This window comes from Chiloscyllium plagiosum, unplaced genomic scaffold (assembly GCF_037043375.1).
Source record: "Chiloscyllium plagiosum isolate Xiang-an unplaced genomic scaffold, Cpla_swu_hap1 HiC_scaffold_3, whole genome shotgun sequence".
Classification (NCBI taxonomy): domain Eukaryota; kingdom Metazoa; phylum Chordata; class Chondrichthyes; order Orectolobiformes; family Hemiscylliidae; genus Chiloscyllium; species Chiloscyllium plagiosum.
Genome location: NW_028270141.1, coordinates 3,420,222 through 3,442,219, shown reverse-complemented (window position 1 = coordinate 3,442,219; position 21,998 = coordinate 3,420,222). Strand labels below are relative to the sequence as shown.

The window sequence follows — 21,998 nt, the reverse complement described above, 5'->3', positions numbered from 1 at the left end:
TCTACCTGCAGACTCCTGTTATTGATGGTTGTTACCTTTTCAAAAGTTTGACCAATTATGTTTCGCAAACTTTTTGTTTAACTTTCTATCATAGGACAGAAAGTTTAATTGAAATGTGCAAAAAGTTTCTATCATTTTAATGTGTAATTATCTCTTTTTATAAATGTCTAATTTTAATATGTTTTGAAATGTAATTTTTAGTCTTACGAATATAACTACAAATAGAACATAAAGATCATACACAAAAAGATCAGAATAGCAAACAGCAATCTAGAAATCAGCAGCTGGGTTTGGATGGAGAGCTGCCTCCCCACTGCTTAAAAAGTGCAGCCCAGAAAGTGGTTGTTTTGAGGATTACAGCTAAATTAGTTTAAAATCATTCAGTAAATCCCAAGTTGTTAAAAAAACCCATTTACTTCACCAGATCAAAGAAGAAATTGTAAATGCGAAAGGATAAAAATTTGAGGATAGCCTGAGCAGCATCCATTGTCATGGAGATGGTTAGACCTATTAGGAAAGATTTCTGGTGTCAATCTATCTATTTGCTGGGAGAGATATTTAAGTTTTACGGTTTTCCTATAGCAAAATAATGCTATTATGGATTATAATGTCAGCAAAATAATAGGGATTTGGAACAGATTCATTCAATTAATTATTGTAAGATCCATTTTTCAGTACAAATAGAGATCATTAAACAAAATTTACGTGAAAAATAAACACGAATTATGACATCGTTGTGCTTTTCTTCAGAATAAAATGAATACAGTGAGTGTAGTTATCATAGAATTAAAAAAACTGAAGGCAATCATACATTTGTTGCTTAGCAGTGCAATTTTGTATAACATTTTATTGAGGTTTAACAGACATACAGTCACAAATAAATGTACCAGTATAAATTTTGAGCAGTTACATTAACCATCCTTACAGTAACAGTCACATAGCAGGGTTACACCTTATATAATCATAATATCAATGATGGGTGTGGGTATATATATATTAAAGGAAAGAGATGAGAGAATACCTCATTTTAACATTTAAAGGGATACTGTATTCATGAAAAAGTGTTTGGCAAACCTTTTTTGTTTGGCGAAAAAAATAGGCATGCACCATTTTGTATCATGATGATATCATGACTGACTGATTCAGTGATTTTTTTGAACAATTAACATAATTGCATTATGAATTCGTAAACAAAAAAAGTTTTCTCAAAATACTTTTTTGTGACATCAGTGCCCCTTTAAGATAGTTTTTCTGTGCACTGGAGTTGCCATTAACCCTGGTGTGATACAATGTGCTCCAGAATGGACTCCAAATTTATCACAGCTAGATTTTTATGTACTGAGTACTTTTTTAAGCATTTAAAAAAATATTTTGTACCTCTTCCCCCCCCCCTTTAGATCCTTACAGTTGCCACCCTTTAGCACCATTATGCTTTATTCTTCAGTGGGGAGGAAGGGACAGTCCCAAGCTGTGGAGAGTTGCTGTGCTAAGATCATTCAGCAGAAAAGAAACTTAAATGGGTCAGGCTTTCTCCTAATTTTCTTTTCTTTTGAGCTGGAGTTTAATGCAGTTCGAAAATCCCATATTGAGCAGTCCAGTCACAAGCAAAGAAAAATTTCATTTAAACTTGCCCTCTGACAAATCCTCAAGCATTGCAGCAAATTGGCTGCTTCACCAGTTAGGAGTTTGATAAATGCTACTGGTTAACAAAACACTACAATGTCTGGAGCACCTTAGAATGCAGAGACTGCAAGTTAAAATTAAGAATATTGATATTGCTTGAATATGCTTTTTTAAAATTGAGATCAATTCAACCTTTTTTTTAAACTGGCAGCTCAGCAAGTGCTCTCAAGAATTTTTCAATTTTAATAGAGGATTAGTGCCTGCTTATTCCAGATAATTGCACTTTGACTATTAGTTGAAGATAAAGAAACAGTAGTATAATTTCTAAAGAAACCACAGCTTGGAGCTCTCCACTGTCCTAGCTGAAGAAAAATAGCATTGAGGTGAGCAGTCATGTTAGGGAAAAATGGTAAAAATTGGGAGAATATAAATAGAAAAATATATCATTAAGGGGGTGGGGCCTTATATCTGCTGGCTACTGGAGTATCAGGAGTTACCCCAGCCCTACATTTTTTTAAACTTAATAAGTATTCGTAATTAGTTACTAATCTGAACTAATTGTTCTAATTGGGATGTTATTTGAATATAGATTTTACAAGAAGCTCTGAGTTTTATTGGCATAAACGTTCCCTTCTGAAAAAAAACTGGATGCTATAGAAGAGGAGGGAAAACAAAGAGCTTTTTAGTCCTTCAAGTTGTTACCAGTTAAAAAGTGCTTCCCCAACTATTGGCTAACACTGCTCCAAAAGGAACAGATTTGCACAGGTCATCTTCAATCACTATTTTTCATTAACCTTTTTGGACATGTTATGACACATCTTGGGGGCAGGTGGGACTTGAACCTGGACCACTGTGCCACAACAACCCCCACAGGTCAACTTTAACATTTCGTTCTTTAATTTTATGTTGATTGTGCAACAAGTGTATTATCTAATAAAATCAGCACTTTGTAACTCAGTACTCTGGATAATGTGACGCACCTGGGACCATTTGTACTGGGAAACATGTCCACAATGAAGTCAGCAGGTAAGCAAGGAGGCAGCAAAGTGTGGCCACCTATGCGGTGACAAAACTGCAGTGTTACAAGCTTCATTTCCCCACAGCACAGCAGCACACAGTTTAAAATACTAGGCAGAGAATTGGTTTCTGATAAATTTGCCAGAGTTGCATTTGATTCCATTTACAGGATCAGATGCACATATCTGAAATACATTAGCTTTCAGGATAGCAGAGTTCCTTCATTGTATGATAAATGGAAATATTGGAGTTTGAAAATGTTCACATACAGTACTAGAAACGTTTTTCCTAGTGTGCCAATATAATAAGCTAGCTGTTTCTGAATAAAACTTCTGGAATTTTCTTTTTGCTCCTCAGCAGCAAACATCCTACTCAACTAACTGATTAATTTAAGGGAACCAGGTCACACAAAGGCGTGATTTTATTTCCCCTAGATGTCAGCCAACTGGATCTACAGTAGAAAGAAACAATATACCAGAAGAACAAAAGAATACACAACAAGCCGATACACAACCGTGTACACTTTGCACAAAAAAACCAACACATTTATTCAAGTGTTCTCCAGCACAAGTACATCAGAAAGGAGCATTTTGCGCATTGAAAATGGGTGGAGGTTGACTGCTACATCTGCTCCACGTACTGACCTTTCCATAAACAGCTATGTCACGAGCAATACACTGTAATACAATATTCACTGAAATACAATCTTCAGTGAAATCTCAACTTTGAAATGCACATTATCGTCAATAAATATTATCAAAGTTATAATGACAGTAAAATGAAGAAATAAAACCAAAGAAATACTGTTTGCTGCGTGGAATGTGGAAAGAAAATGCACTGCTGCTGGGGATCAAGCAAATACATATGTAACAGTAAAAGTATTAGCAAATTTACTACATTGTCTTCAATATGAATACATGATTCCCACAAATAAGCACCAACTACGGCACTGTCTAGGCTAAAACACATGAAACTGATTTTTTTTCTTTTCAAGTACAAAGTTAAAATGCCTTTTTCTTTTCTTAAAAGAGTAAAATAATAGTGCTTTTCCTTGACTATGAGAACTTAATAAATCATTGTCAAGAAAGCAGATTTCTTTCAATATTTCAGAAAAAAAATGTGTAGCACCATATGAATCGACAACTGCTTCAAGGAAAACTGACGGTTGTGTTTGATCAAGTACTGACAGCAGAAATACGATTCGCATAAACAACTTATAAACAAAAAAAACGTAGATTAACAAAAAAAAAGCCAAAGGATAAGGAAGGAAATGGGAACAAAGAAAAAAAAGAGGCAAAATTACACCATCAAGCTGCACTGTATTGACTTGTACCTGATTATATGCAGCTACAAGGAGGGGTATTTCCTGGTATAAAAGAGACCCCTTAGGAAATTTTAAAAAAATTCAACCAAAATAAAAGGAAAACACAGATGTAAAAAATTCATCAGTCCTTCAGTAAAAAACTGCAGCCTGTCATTTAGTTTTGGATGACCAAACACATCACTGCATGTTGGCTGGCTATTTGTGCTGCCTATAAGTGACCTGTGAAGTAAGCACCAGGCCTTAGCCCAAGGATGAAAGCTTAAGAAAAAAGCACCATTTTCTGTTATATATTTTTTCTTATTGTACAAACATGATAGAAAAATTACAGTCATGGCAAGAGTCCTTAAAAGTGACTTGTTGAGAAAATGAAAACATTACTACATTTTCACACTCAAGCCACTAAAGACCACCTTAACAACATTAAATGTTGCTCTTTCCTGATTATTTTACAATTCTGCCTCTTGTAAACGGTAAGGCAACATCAGAGCTGATGTTTTCAATCACCTTTTGTAAAAGCACCATTGCAGAAATTGTTGCACAGTAGTACCTTTTTCGAACAACTATCAGTGTATTGTAAATGAGAGGTACTGGCAGCTGATATACTGTTTCTTCATGGTTTCTGGATGTAGGCACCTGAAATATTATATAGTATTTGTATGTAGCGTTGATTTTTTTGCTCGAGATAGATACCAGAAATGGTGCTGGTAAGGCAAGGCTCAGCTGGCTGACTTGATGTTCCAGGCTCTGTTCAAATCCAGCTTCTTCTTGCTGCTCCTATCCACCTACACAAGGCAAAATTGTCATTTTCCCAGTGCTGCAAAGGATTGAACAGCCTCATCTCAAGTACAGCTTGAACACAACATAAACAATAATTACAAAATCACCCATTAAAATAGCTGAAAATTAAAAACATTTAAAAAATTAAATAGGATAAAAAGGATGACATTTAAAATAGTGAAATTAAGTAACATCTAAGAGAATGTGACTTTTTTTTCCTTGGAGTAAATTAATTTCTTTCCTTTTTTTAATAAGTTCCTTTGTCTTCTTTGTTTTCAAACACAGGCAAAATATTCTTTCAGTGGTGCAAACAGGTGACGTATGACAGGAACACTCCAGGATCGCCCGAGAAGTCTTTGTCGGGCAAGGCGGCTCATATTGGAGACATCTGTGTAATGGACTGGGAAACCAAACACCCTGAAGAAAGAGTAAAACACCTCTATTGTCAACAACGTTACAATGAGATTTCATTCTAATGAAACCTATTTCAGGACTATACAAAATCTGTCAATTCATGTATGTATACATACATTGTTATAAATCAATGAATTGATATCTGTGAGCATTTGTAACTGAAAACTGGGAAAATGCCAAATTGAAACAAGTTTGAATTTATTCCAGAAAATGAATTACCATCAGTTGATTAAACATTTAATAAACTAACAGAATATCAAATATTTCTATACCTATGACTTTCAGAGATAACACAGAGTCATAGAAATGTAGAGAACAGAAAGAGACCCTTTGGTCCAACTTGTCCATGCCGACCAGATATCCTAAATAAATCAAGTCCCATTTTGCCAGCACTTGGCCCATATTCCTCTAAAGCCTTCCTATTCATTTACCCATCCAGATGCCTTTTAAATGCTGCAATTGTACCAGCGTCCACCACTTCCTCTGGCAGCTCATTCCACACACGCACCAAGCTCTACGTGAAAATGTTATCCTTTAGATCTCTTTTAAATCTTTCCCTCTCACTTTAAACCTATTCCCATCCTGGGGAAAAGACCTTGTCTATTTACCCTATCTATGTCCCTCAAATTCCCTCTATAAGGTCACCTCTTAACCTCTGATGCTCCAGGGAAAATAGCTCCAGTCTATTCACCATTCAACCCTATCAACATCCTTGGGAATCTTTTCTGAACCCTTTCAAGTTTCACAACATCCTGCCTATAGCAGGGTGACCAGAATTGCACACAATATTCCAAAAGCAGCCTAACCAATGTCTTGTACAGTTGCAACATGACCTCCAACTCCTCTACTCAATGCATTGACCAATGAAGGCAAGTATGCCAATGCCTTCTTCACTACCCTGTCTAACTGTGACTCCACTTTCAAGGAGCTATGAACCTGCACTCCAAGTGCAGGACTCTTTGTTCAGCAACACTCCCTAGGACCTTACTATTAAGTGTATAAGTCCTGCCCTGATTTGCCTTTCCAAAATGCAACACCTCACACCTATCTAAATTAAACTCCATCTGCCACTCCTCAGCCCATTGACCCGTCTGATCAAAATCACATTGTAATCTGAGGTAACCTTTGCTGTCCACGACACCTCCAATTTTGGTGTCATTTGCAAACCCACTAACCATACCTCCTATGTTCACAACCAAATCATTTATATAAATGACGAAAAGCAGTGGACCAGCACTGATCCTTGTGGCACACCACTGGCCACAGGCCAACGGTCTGAAAAACAAACCTCCACCACCACCCTCTGCCTTTGAGCCCATTCTGTACCCAAATGGCTAGTTCTCCCTCTAGTCCGTGTGATCTAACCTTGCTAAGCAATCTATCTTGAAGAACCTTGTTGAATACCTTACTGATGCCCATATAGATCACATCCACTGCTGTTCCCTCATCAATCCTTTTTGTTACTTCTTCAAAAAACTCGATCAAGTTCGTGAGACATGATTCCAAGTAGCAATTTGCTTTTGCACATTGTAATGGTGTGAGGCTAAAATACCTTTTTATTTGCTGCAAGCTTCAATTTACCAAGGCAGTGTTCAGCTGAGCATTTACACTGTGACAAGTGGCTTGGGGGTATGAAGAGTCATAGAGATGTACAGCACGGAAAGAGACCCTTCGGTCCAACCCGTCCATGCCGACCAGATATCCCAACCCAATCTAGTCTGATCTGCCAGCACCCGGCCCATATTCCTCCAAACCCTTCCTATACATATACCCATCCAAATTGCCTCTTAAATGTTGCAATGGTACCAGCCTCCACCACATCCTCTGGCAGCTCATTCCATATACATACTACCCTCTGCATGAAAATGTTGCCCCTTAGGTCTCTTTTATATCTTTTCCCTCTCACCCTAAACCTATGCCCTCTAGTTCTGGACTCCCCAACCCCAGGGAAAAGACTTTGTCCATTTATCCTATCCATGCCCCTCATAATTTTGTAAACCTCTATAAGGTCACCCCTCAGCCTCCGAGACTCCAGGGAAAACAGCCCCAGCCTGTTCAGCTCTCCCTATAGCTCAAATCCTCCAACCCTGGCAACATCCTTGTGAATCTTTTCTGAACCCTTTCAAGTTTCACAACATCTTTCCGATAGGAAGGAGACCAGAATTGCACGCAATATTACAATTGTGGCTGAACCAATGTCCTGTACAGCCGCAACATGACCTCCTAACTCCTGTACTCAATACTCTGACCAATAAAGGAAAGCATACCAAACGCCTTCTTCACTATCCTATCTATCTGCAACTCCACTTTCAAGGAGCTATGAACCTGCACTCCAAGGTTTCTTTGTTCAGCAACACTCCCCAGGACCTTACCGTTAAGTGTATAAGTCCTGCTAAGATTTGCTTTCCCAAAATGCAGCACCCTGCATTTATCTGAATTAAACTCCATCTGCCACTTCTCAGCCCATTGGCCCATCTGGTCAAGATCCTGTTGTAATTTGAGGTAACCCTCTTCACTGTCCACTACACCTCCAATTTTGGTGTCATCTGCAAACTTACCAACCACACCTCTTATGCTCGCATCCAAATCATTTATGTAAATGACAAAAAGTAGAGGACCCAGCATCGATCCTTGTGGCACTCCATTGGTCACAGGCCTCCAGTCTGAAAAACAACCCTCCACCACCACCCTCTGTCTTCTACCTTTGAGCCAGTTCTGTATCCAAATGGCTAGTTCTCCCTGTATTCCATGAGATCTAACCTTGCTAATCAGTCTTCCATGAGGAACCTTGTCGAACGCCTTACTGAAGTCCATATAGATCACATCTACTGCTCTGCCATCGTCAGTCTTCTTTGTTACTTCTTCAAAAAACTCAATCAAGTTTGTCAGACATAATTTCCCACGCACAAAGCCATGTTGACTATCCCGAATCAGTCCATGCATTTCCAAATACATGTTCATTCTGTCCCCCAGGATTCCCTCTAACAACTTGCCCACCACCGAGGTCAAGCTCACCGGTCTATAGTTCACTGGCTTGTCTTTACCGCCCTTCATAAACAGCGGTATCCATATTTGCAAACCTCCAGTCTTCCGGCACCTCACCTGTGACTATCGATGATACAAATATCTCATCAGGGATAGTTTGGTTGAATGAAATGGAGGAACTTAAAGAAAAAACTATGATTGTAAAAAATAAAAGTCTCAAGCTTGATTCTTCTGGCCTCATAAACTATCACCCATTTCCAGCTTCCTTTTTTTCTCTGAATGCACTATTGCCTTGAAAATGCATGCTAATGTTGCTGCAACATCATGTAACAGCACTGAAATAACCCCAACACCACGTAACAGCACTGAAATAACCCCAACATCACGTAACAGCACTGAAATAACCCCAACATCATGTAACAGCACTGAAATAACCCCAACACCATGTAACAGCACTGAAATAACCCCAACACCATGTAACAGCACTGAAATAACCCCAACATCATGTAACAGCACTGAAATAACCCCAACACCATGTAACAGCACTGAAATAACCCCAACATCATGTCACAGCACTGAAATAACCCCAACACCACGTAACAGCACTGAAATAACCCCAACATCATGTAACAGCACTGAAATAATCCCAACATCATGTCACAGCACTGAAATAACCCCTACATCATGTCACAGCACTGAAATAACCCCTACATCATGTAACAGCACTGAAATAACCCCAACACCATGTAACAGCACTGAAATAACCCCAACATCATGTCACAGCACTGAAATAACCCCCACATCATGTCACAGCACTGAATAACCCCAAAGTCATGTCACAGCACTGAAATAACCCCAACATCATGTAACAGCACTGAAATAACCCCAACACCATGTCACAGCACTGAAATAACCCCAACACCATGTAACAGCACTGAAATAACCCCAACACCATGTCACAGCACTGAAATAACCCCAACACCATGTAACAGCACTGAAATAACCCCAACACCATGTCACAGCACTGAAATAACCCCAACATCATGTCATAACACTGAAATTACCCCAACATCATGTCACAGCACTGAAATAACCCCAACATCATGGTCACAGCACTGAAATAACCCCAACATCATGTCACAGCACTGAAATAACCCCAACACCATGTCACAGCACTGAAATAACTCCAACATCATGTCACAGCACTGAAATAACTCCAACATCATGTCACAGCACTGAAATAACCCCAACATCATGTCACAGCACTGAAATAACCCCAACATCATGTCACAGCACTGAAAGAACCCCAACATCATGGTCACAGCACTGAAATAACCCCAACATCATGTCACAGCACTGAAATAACCCCAACATCATGTCACAGCACTGAAATAACCCCAACATCATGTAACAGAACTGAAATAACCCCAACATCATGTCACAGCACTGAAATAACCCCAACATCATGTAACAGCACTGAAATAACCCCAACATCATGTCACAAAACTGAAATAGCCCCAACATCATGTCACAGTACTGAAATAACCCCAACATCACGTAACAGCACTGAAATAACCCCAACACCATGTCATAACACTGAAATTACCCCAACATCATGTCACAGTACTGAAATAACCCCAACATCATGTCACAGCAGTGAAATAACCCCAACATCATGTCATAACACTGAAATTACCCCAACATCATGTCACAGCACTGAAATAACCCCAACATCATGTCACAAAACTGAAATAACCCCAACATCATGTCACAGTACTGAAATAACCCCAACATCACGTAACAGCACTGAAATAACCCCAACATCATGTCACAAAACTGAAATAACCCCAACATCATGTCACAGCACTGAAATAACCCCAACATCATGTCACAGCACTGAAATAACCCCAACAACATGTCACAGCACTGAAATAACCCCAACATCATGTAACAGCACTGAAATAACCCCAACATCACGTAACAGCACTGAAATAACCTCAACATCACGTAACAGCACTGAAATAACCCCAACATCATGTCACAGCACTGAAATAACCCCAACATCACGTAACAGCACTGAAATAACCCCAACATCATGTCACAGCACTGAAATAACCCCAACATCACGTAACAGCACTGAAATAACCCCAACATCATGTCATAACACTGAAATTACCCCAACATCATGTCACAGCACTGAAATAACCCCAACATCATGGTCACAGCACTGAAATAACCCCAACATCATGTCACAGCACTGAAATAACCCCAACACCATGTCACAGCACTGAAATAACTCCAACATCATGTCACAGCACTGAAATAACTCCAACATCATGTCACAGCACTGAAATAACCCCAACATCATGTCACAGCACTGAAATAACCCCAACATCATGTCACAGCACTGAAAGAACCCCAACATCATGGTCACAGCACTGAAATAACCCCAACATCATGTCACAGCACTGAAATAACCCCAACATCATGTCACAGCACTGAAATAACCCCAACATCATGTAACAGAACTGAAATAACCCCAACATCATGTCACAGCACTGAAATAACCCCAACATCATGTAACAGCACTGAAATAACCCCAACATCATGTCACAAAACTGAAATAGCCCCAACATCATGTCACAGTACTGAAATAACCCCAACATCACGTAACAGCACTGAAATAACCCCAACACCATGTCATAACACTGAAATTACCCCAACATCATGTCACAGTACTGAAATAACCCCAACATCATGTCACAGCAGTGAAATAACCCCAACATCATGTCATAACACTGAAATTACCCCAACATCATGTCACAGCACTGAAATAACCCCAACATCATGTCACAAAACTGAAATAACCCCAACATCATGTCACAGTACTGAAATAACCCCAACATCACGTAACAGCACTGAAATAACCCCAACATCATGTCACAAAACTGAAATAACCCCAACATCATGTCACAGCACTGAAATAACCCCAACATCATGTCACAGCACTGAAATAACCCCAACATCATGTCACAGCACTGAAATAACCCCAACATCATGTAACAGCACTGAAATAACCCCAACATCACGTAACAGCACTGAAATAACCTCAACATCACGTAACAGCACTGAAATAACCCCAACATCATGTCACAGCACTGAAATAACCCCAACATCACGTAACAGCACTGAAATAACCCCAACATCATGTCACAGCACTGAAATAACCCCAACATCACGTAACAGCACTGAAATAACCCCAACATCACGTAACAGCACTGAAATAACCCCAACATCACGTAACAGCACTGAAATAACCCCAACATCATGTCACAGCACTGAAATAACCCCAACATCATGTCGCAGCACTGAAATAACCCCAACATTATGTCACAGCACTGAAATAACCCCAACATCATGTCACAGCACTGAAATAACCCCAACATCATGTCACAGCACTGAAATAACCCCAACATCATGTAACAGCACTGAAATAACCCCAACATCATGTCAAAGCACTGAAATAACCTCAACATCATATCACAGTACTGAAATAACCCCAACATCACGTAACAGCACTGAAATAACCCCAACATCATGTCACAGCACTGAAATAACCCCAACATTATGTCACAGTACTGAAATAACCCCAACATCATGTAACAGTAAAAGAATTAACCCCAATATCATGTCACAACACTGAAATAACCCCAACATCATGTCATAGCACTGAATAACCCCAACATCATGTCACAGTACAGAGATAACCCCAACATCATGTAACAGTAAAAAAAGTAGCCCCAATATCATGTCACAGCACTGAAATAACCCCAACATCATGTCATAGCACTGAAATAACCCCAATGTCATGTAACAGCACTGAAATAACCCCAACATCATGTCACAGCACTGAAATAACCCCAACATCATGTCACAGCACTGAAATAACCCCAACATCATGTCACAGCAATGAAATAACCCCAATGTCATGTAACAGCACTGAAATAACCCCAACATCATGTCACAGCACTGAAATAACCCCAACATCATGTAACAGAACTGAAATAACCCCATCATGTCACAGCACTGAATTAACCCCATCATGTCACAGCACTGAAATAACCCCAATGTCATGTCACAGCACTGAAATAACCCCTACATCATTCAACAGCACTGAAATAACCCCAACATCATGTAACAACACTGAAATAACCCCAACATCATGTAACAGCACTGAAATAATCCCAACATCAAGTAACAGCACTGAAATAATCCCAACATCAAGTAACAGCACTGAAATAACCTCAACATCATGTCACAGCACTGAAATAACCCCAAAATCATGTCACAGCACTGAAATAACCCCAACATCATGTCACAGCACTGAAATAACCCCAAAATCACGTAACAGCACTGAAATAACCCCAACATCACGTAACAGCACTGAAATAACCCCAACATCACGTAACAGCACTGAAATAACCCCAACATCATGTCACAGCATTGAAATAACCCCAACATCACGTAACAGCACTGAAATAACCCCCAAATAACGTAACAGCACTGAAATAACCCCAACATCATGTCACAGCACTGAAATAACCCCAACATCACGTAACAGCACTGAAATAACCCCAACATCACGTAACAGCACTGAAATAACCCCCAAATCACGTAACAGCACTGAAATAACCCCAACATCATGTCACAGCACTGAAATAACCCCAACATCACGTAACAGCACTGAAATAACCCCAACATCACGTAACAGCACTGAAATAACCCCAACATCACGTAACAGCACTGAAATAACCCCAACATCACGTAACAGCACTGAAATAACCCCAACATCACGTAACAGCACTGAAATAACCCCAACATCATGTCACAGCATTGAAATAACCCCAACATCATGGTCACAGCACTGAAATAACCCCCAAATAACGTAACAGCACTGAAATAACCCCAACATCATGTCACAGCACTGAAATAACCCCAACATCACGTAACAGCACTGAAATAACCCCCAAATCACGTAACAGCACTGAAATAACCCCAACATCATATCACAGCACTGAAATAACCCCAACATCATGTAACAGCACTGAAATAACCCCAACATCATGTCACAGCACTGAAATAACCCCCAAATCATGTCACAACACTGAAATAACCCCAACATCATGTCACAGCACTGAAATAACCCCGACGTCACGTAACAGCACTGAAATAACCCCAATGTCATGTCACAGCACTGAAATAACCCCAACACCATGTCACAGCACTGAAATAACCCCAACATCATGTAACAGCACTGAAATAACCCCAAAGTCATGTCACAGCACTGAAATAATCCCTACATCATTCAACAGCACTGAAATAACCCCAACATCATGTAACAGCACTGAAATAACCCCAAAATCATGTCACAGCACTGAAATAACCCCAAAATCACGTAACAGCACTGAAATAACCCCAAAATCACGTAACAGCACTGAAATAACCCCAAAATCACGTAACAGCACTGAAATAACCCCAACATCATGTCACAGCACTGAAATAACCCCAACATCACGTAACAGCACTGAAATAACCCCAACATCACGTAACAGCACTGAAATACCCCAACATCATGTAACAGCACTGAAATAACCCCAACATCATGTAACAGCACTGAAATAACCCCAACATCATGTAACAGCACTGAAATAACCCCAACATCATGTCACAGCACTGAAATAACCCCCAACATCAAGTAACAGCACTGAAATAATCCCAACATCAAGTAACAGCACTGAAATAACCCCCAAATCATGTCACAACACTGAAATAACCCCCAAATCATGTCACAACACTGAAATAACCCCAACGTCACGTAACAGCACTGAAATAACCCCAACATCATGTCACAGCACTGAAATAACCCCAACATCATGTCACAGCACTGAAATAACCCCAACATCATGTCACAGCACTGAAATAACCCCAACATCATGTCACAGCACTGAAATAACCCCAACATCATGTCACAGCACTGAAATAACCCCCAAATCACGTAACAGCACTGAAATAACCCCAACATCATGTCACAGCACTGAAATAACCCCCAAATCACGTAACAGCACTGAAATAACCCCAACATCATGTCACAGCACTGAAATAACCCCCAACATCACGTAACAGCACTGAAATAACCCCAACGTCACGTAACAGCACTGAAATAACCCCAACATCATGTCACAGCACTGAAATAACCCCAACATCATGTCACAGCACTGAAATAACCCCAATGTCATGTCACAGCACTGAAATAACCCCAACATCATGTAACAGCACTGAAATAATCCCAACATCAAGTAACAGCACTGAAATAACCCCAACATCAAGTAACGGCACAGAAATAACCCCAACATCAAGTAACGGCACTGAAATAACCCCAACGCCATGTCTGGCACTGAAATAATCCCAACCTCATGTAACAGTACTGAAATAATCCCAACGTCATTCACAGCACTGAAATAACCCCAACATCATGTCACAGCACTGAAATAACCCCAATGTCATGTCACAGCACTGAAATAACCCCAACATCATGTAACAGCACTGAAATAATCCCAACATCAAGTAACAGCACTGAAATAACCCCAACGCCATGTCATGCACTGAAATAATCCCAACCTCATGTAACAGTACTGAAATAATCCCAACGTCATTCACAGCACTGAAATAACCCCAACATCATGTCACAGCAATGAAATAACCCCAAGTCATGTCACAGCACTGAAATAACCCCAACCTCATGTAACAGTACTGAAATAATCCCAACGTCATTCACAGCACTGAAATAACCCCAACATCATGTCACAGCACTGAAATAACCCCAAGTCATGTCACAGCACTGAAATAACCCCAATATCATGTCACAGCACTGAAATAACCCCAACATCACGCATGAATCTGTCCCTGTCACTGCACTGAAATAACCCCAACATCACGCGTGTATCTGTCCCTGTAACAGCACTGAAATAACCCCAACATTACGTGTGAATCTGTCCCTGTAACAGTACTGAATTGGATCCAATGCATCAAAAATTGTATCGGTTAGTGAGATTAGTGAACTATCTTAATTCTTTACTAGCCTTTGACAAGCCCAATCATACAGTTGTCCTCTGGTGCCTAGTGTCTCTTTTGCAGTTCAGTGGGACTGCCATTGCTTAGCAGAATTGACTTTTACATATTCATAGTTAGATCATTTCCAGCAATGACTTCTCTTCCCATGTACATTACCCCTGGATTACTAAGGATATCATTGGCTTCTGCTCTTTCTTCCCTTTCTACATGACTTGGTAATAACATCTTACATGTACACAACTGAAGACCTGTTCTCTGTCCCTTTGATAACACCTTAATCTTTGTTCTGCCTCTGTGTTACAAGGTTGCTTGCCTCACATAAAGTTGAGAATAAGTTCAATTTCCTCCAACAACCAATTTCCAGTCACTTGACGCCATTTTGAACTTGTTGCGCCACAGTAAATGCCCATAGCCCAAATTTCAATTGAAAGAGGGAAGGTTTGGACTTTAGTTCAGTTCAGAATTTTGCATTCAGATACTCAGTGTGAGGCTGTAAGAAACATTCACTTTATATTTTGGAATTGCCACTCTGCACTGATGTCACTGTTAGAAATAGAAGTGAACATACAATGAGAAAGAAGTAATTGGCATGAAGCAACTCATCTAATGGGATCTTTCCAGAAGTTGAGAGTTCAGTGTTTGTGGCCATCAGAAGCACTGTAGAGTGGGGTCCAGTACTCTCAGACACTTCTTTGATATTGTGCTGTGGAAACGTTTAAATCCACCTGACAGCATAGACAGAGTATTGGTTTAACATTATTTCTGACAAAGGGACAGAGCACTGAACAAGAAATCATTGAAGCCTGTGACAAAGGCAATGTAATAAATGTAATGGCCAGGGATCTTTAATCTTCCTATCGATGGCACAAGTCAAATTGGCAAAGTGATGTGGAAAATGGGTAAACATTGTTTCCACATCTACCTTGCCAAGTTGCCTTTGGCTTTTTCACATTACAATCATGTCTTGTTCTTAGTCTTCCAAACTGTAGCAAATACAAGTACAGCCTGATTGTACAGCCCATCCAACTGTACAGCCCATCCAACTGTACAGCCCATCCCACCGTGCAGCCCATCCCACTGTGCAGCCCATCCCACCGTGCAGCCCATCCCACCGTGCAGCCCATCCCACTGTGCAGCCCATCCCACTGTGCAGCCCATCCCACCGTGCAGCCCATCCCACCGTGCAGCCCATCCCACCGTGCAGCCCATCCCACCGTGCAGCCCATCCCACTGTGCAGCCCATCCCACCGTGCAGCCCATCCCACCGTGCAGCCCATCCCACTGTGCAGCCCATCCCACCGTGCAGCCCATCCCACTGTACAGCCCATCCCACTGTGCAGCCCATCCCACCGTGCAGCCCATCCCACCGTGCAGCCCATCCCACCGTGCAGCCCATCCCACTGTGCAGCCCATCCCACCGTGCAGCCCATCCCACCGTACAGCCCATCCCACTGTACAGCCCATCAACTGTACAGGCCGTCTGACTTTTCTTAAGAAGATATCCTGTACACTCCAGGTACATAAACATTCTCTGAACTGCTTCTAATGCATTTACTCCCTTCTTTCAGTAAGGTGACCGGTGTTGTACACAATAATCTGGTTGTGGCCCCTCCACACACCCATGCCCTGTATGACCAGAAGATAATCTCACTACTTTTGTTCAATCTTCTGACAATCAATGATAACTGCTTTTCTAATTACTTGCTGTACCTTCATACTAATCTGCTGTGATTCATGCTCTCGGAAACTGATCCCTGTGCATTGCAGAGCTCTGCAACTGCTCACCATTTAGATAATATGCTCTTTTTTATTCTTCTTACCTAAATGGACAATATTACATTTTCCCCCATTATCCATCTACCAAAACTTTGCCTGCTGACTTAACCTATTTAGATCCCTCTGCAGACTCCTGATGTCCATTTCACCTACTTCCGTACTTATCTTTGTGTCATCAATAAATTCCGACCCTTCACCTAAATCATTTCTATAAACTGTTAAAACTTGAGGCCTTAACACTGATGCCCTAAGGCATTACATCTTGCAAACCAGAAAATTAGCTATTCATGCCAATTCTCTTTCCTGTTACCTGGCAATTTCCTATCCATGTCAATATGTTACTTCCTGCAATACCTTTAATGTAACCTTCAGAACAGTTCTGAAAATGGCCACTGGACCCAAAACGTTAACTTTGCCGTCTCTCTATAGAGGCGCGTGACCTGCTGTGTTTTCCAGCAAATTTATGTTTTTGTTTCTGATTTCCAGCATCTGCAGTTCTTTGGTTTTCTTGTTTACTATTTACTCGGTATGGGCGGCACGGTGGCTCAGTGGTTAGCACTGCTGCCTCACAGCACCAGAGTCCCAGGTTCGATTCCAGCCTCGGGTGACTGTCTGTGTGGAGTTTGCACATTCTCCTCGTGTCTGTGTGGGTTTGCTCTGGTTTCCTCCCACAGTCCAAAGATGTGCAGGCCAGGTGAATTGGCTAAATTGTCCTGTAGTGTTCGGTGCATTAGTCAGAGGGAAATGGGTCTGGGTGGGTTGCTCTTCAGAGGATCGGTGTGGACTTGTTGGGCTGAAGGGCCTGTTTCCACACTGTAGAGAATCTAATCTACTTCCCTTGTGATTATACATTTCTTGAATCATTCCTTTCCTTTATATCCTGATTCACAGCCTTTTCTGTGATATTACTCTTATCCTTTACAGTATAAAATCCCTCAATGAGAGGGATCCTGTTGGCAAAGAGGTTATTGACTGGGGTTGTTAACCTGGGCCAATCAGAAAGCCCTCGTTAACCAATATAAACAGGGGATTCACACCATGGGTTCTGGGGATAAAATAAGCACTACCGCATTTAGGTGGTAGTGTGGGGGTTAAAATAAAAAAAAAGAAAAAAAAAACCAGGAGAAAGGGCAGTGTTTGTCAAAAAAAAAATAAACAGGGGATTAAAAAATATAAACAGTGGATTTAGAATCTCCTCAGTTCAGGGGACTGATTCTGAGCTGGCTAGCCACAGCCCAGTGTACTGTGCACAAGTCAATAAAGGGTGAGTTGCTGACAGGATACCAGTCTCTAAGCAATATCTTACCTGCCATCTCCTTGTTTAACCATTCCTGATTCTCCAGACTCACTTTCTATAGGACCAATGCTCCCTTTGTTATTTCTTTCATTTTTTTCAACATCTGGAGAATATTACCAATATTTTTATATTTCTAGTTAGCTTTCTTATGTATTCTGATTTGCCCTTCCTCATTATCTGTAAGCTATTTTGTGTGTTTTCCATATTTTGTCCAATCCTCTGACCAGCCACCCTTCTTTGCATGATTATATGCTTTTTAAAAAATTTGACATTATTGTTAACTTTTTTAGTTAACCATGATGGTGGGTCCTTACTTGGAATTTTTCTTTCTTATTAGAATGTACCTTTCCTCTGTATTCTTTAATGCCTGCTACTGTATTGCTATTGACCGGTCATTTAAATCTACCATTATTACCTAGGAGTGCCTTCACTACAAGATTATTAATTAATTCCATCTCACTGCATAATACCACATCTACTATAGCCTGTTCGCTGGTTGGCTCCAGATTGTACTGTTTCAAGAAATTATCATCTCAAACATACTATGAACTCCCCATTTAGACTACCTTTGCACATCTGAATTTTTTTTCAATCTACACGTACATTAAAATTTCCTAGGATTATTTCCATGCTTTTCTGACAAACTTCCATTATTTCTTCCTTCATTCTCCATCTAGTGTGTGGTTACTTTTAAAGAGCCTTTGCACCACTTTGACAAGTGAATTCCTATCATTCTGGATTCCGATGTCCACCCAGACTCTGCTTCTAAGTCCTGGGTTCATTAATTCAGATCATCTCTCTCTATTGTGACAGTACCATCATAATTAACAAAGGCACTCCTCCCATTTTTCCGAGTCTCCTGTCCTTACTGTCCTGTACTTCCAATATTCAGGTTCCAATCTGTCATCTTGCAGCCATGCGTCTGTCTTATAGCACAGCCCTAGAGCTAGTGTCCTTACAGTTGGGATGTTGTTCAATCTACAATCCAAAACCAAAACTATTCTGATCTCATTCATCGGACTTTAATATGCAGAGGATACTTGTGTGTGCTCAGAAATTAAGTTTCAGTCATTGTCAACTCCTTTTCTGAAGGATAAGAGAAAATGGATTTTCATAAAACAGACTGAAAATATAAGTCCTTTTCTAACCCACTTTCACAATACTTCACCTCTGACCATCACCCCATAAAGATCAGTGCTGGAAGCTCAGCTATTTAGATACTCTGCTCATGATCTAGACAAGGAGACAGAACAAAGTATCTGTATTTACTGACCATCAAAGTTAGCCGGGAACACAAGCTACGAGAACACTGAAGACTTTAAAGAGGTAAAGACAGATTAGGTACATGGACAACAAGATGGCAGATGGAGTAACATGTTGGAAAGTGTGATGTTATTCACCATGGTTTTTAAGAACAGAAAGGTAGAATATTTTCTAAAGGTGTTAAACATAACTATTGGTGTTCAGAAGAACTTGGGTGTACTTGTCAAAAAACGTAATGTAGCATGCAAGTGAGAAATTAGAAAGATAAATATCATGTGAGTCTTTATTGCAAGGGAACTGGAGTTAAAGAATAAAGAATCTCTTCAACGACTATACAGAGCTTTATAGAGAACACAAAAGGATCGGTGTGTCCAGTTTTTGTCACCATATTTGAAGAAGGATATTCTTGCACTGGAGATGATACAATAAAGGTTCATTAAATTGGTTCCTGAGATGAGAGAGTTGTAGTTCCTATGATAAGAAGCAGGGGAAATCTGAATGCGTATTTTACGGAGTTTTGAAGAATGAGGCGCAATCTAATTGGAACATGGAAAATGCTGAAGCAACTTGACAGGACAGACACTGAAAGATTGTTTTCCCTGGAACAGGAATTTAGAAAATGAGGCAACAATCCCAGGAACATAGGCTATCATTCAAGCTGGAGATGAAGAGAAATTCCTTCACTCCAAGGATTATGAACCTTCTGAATTCGTATCCTTAAAAGGAATGTGCATGCTCTAACTGAACCTACTTAAGGTTGATACAGAGATATTTTGGTTTCTTGAAAAATCATGGAATGATTACAATGAGAGAGGTGTTCTCTGAAACACCAACTCACCTTGCTCCCATTTCCTTGATATATTGAAGGGATACAGGAAGTGGATAGGAAGGTGGAATTGAAGCTGAAAGTCAGTACTGATCATGTTGAATGGCAGAGCCAGGTACCCCGTTCCTTTTTTGAACCTTCATGCTCTGTTTTCCTCTATCTTAGTTCGATACTAAGATAATGTATATCTTTATCTGTTTATTTCAGTGGGTGACAGCTAACTTAACTAACTGTACATCCAGAAAGTTGAAGCAAACCAGACCCTAGGCCAGAAAAGATTCTTCAGTAAGCGGTAGATCTCTCATCTTCAGCTGCTTCATCAATAACCTTCCCTCCATCATAAGGTCAGAGGTGGGGATGTTCGCTAATGATTGCACAATGTTCAGCATTATTCATCACTCCTCAAATACTGAAGCAGTTCAGTTCAAATACACAAGATCTGGACAATATCCAGGCTTAGGTTGATAAATAGCAAGTAACATACGTGACACTCAATGTTAATGACCCTCAGAAAAAATCTAACTATTTCTCTTGATGTTCATTGGCATTATCATTGCTGAATTCCCCCAATATCAACAATAGCTTTAGCTCACTTTGTGACACCCTATAGTTGTGAAAGGAGATATTTATGTGCACATCCTTTTTTTTAGTAAATTACATGTGCCAAGATATATGCTATGTAGAAATGATTGAGAATGTATATGAGAGCAGGCACTCTCGTGGTAGTAGGAATGAGGAATCTAAAGTGTGTTAATTGGAAGCTATGCAGGCTGAAGGAAAAGGACGCACAATATTGAATTTATCAAGATGACATTAAAAAAAGGACCCCTATAAGAAAGAGATTTCAAGCTGTACTGATAAGAGATAAATTACTGAATATAGTAGAAAATGGACTAGATTTTACTGCACACAACCATAGCCTTATTTATTAAAGTACCATATTTTAAAGTCAATGCTAACAGACAATTATGCATTCAGTTATTGTATTGAATCAATAAGGAAACATATTTAAAATAGTGCCCACTTCATGGCTAAATTCAATAGGAGGTTTGACGGGAAGAACAGACTATAACATTTAGATTTTGTGTTTTAAAGACTACAAGCAGTCCCCAGGTTGTGAATGGTTTCCATTCTGGAGTCCGTACTCAGGTTGGTACATTTGCAAGTCAGAATACAAAGCAGGTCAAAGTAAAGGAGCTGTTCTTAGTTGAGTCTTTAAAATTACACCCCTGAATGGGATCACATTTATAAATATGAGTGTTCATAAATTGATGACCCCTTGTAATTACGAAGACCAAAGGAAGAAATTGAGTGCAATGGACTTGGAAGAAACGTTTAGCTGGCTAAACTATATACTAGAAGTAAAATCGGTTTAATTTTTATTCAAGAATTTGAGAATGTGACATATATCACCTCAGTAGACCACAATTTCAGTCAGCAGAGGTATCTGAAAGGGAAATCAGAATGTTATAGAATATATAAGATAGGAAATTGGCATCAAAAAGATCTGCTTGTTTGCCAAAGGGAATATAGTGGGACATTACCATTCGAACACCATCATGATC

General features: G+C 40.0%; 1 protein-coding gene across 10 annotated transcripts in view; it reads right to left on the bottom strand.

Annotated features, from left to right (window-relative positions):
- Positions 1-808: 808 nt before the first annotated feature.
- dnmt3ab (DNA (cytosine-5-)-methyltransferase 3 alpha b) overlaps positions 809-21,998 on the bottom strand; it is a 627,694-nt gene continuing 606,504 nt past the window's right edge. For all 10 annotated transcript variants that reach the window (XM_087977018.1, XM_087977035.1, XM_087977038.1 and 7 more), the window contains one exon: positions 809-5,158. In XM_087977018.1, coding sequence (XP_087833144.1) covers positions 5,017-5,158 — 142 coding nt within the window. In that variant the 3' untranslated portion in view covers positions 809-5,016. The remainder of the gene's footprint in view (positions 5,159-21,998) is intronic.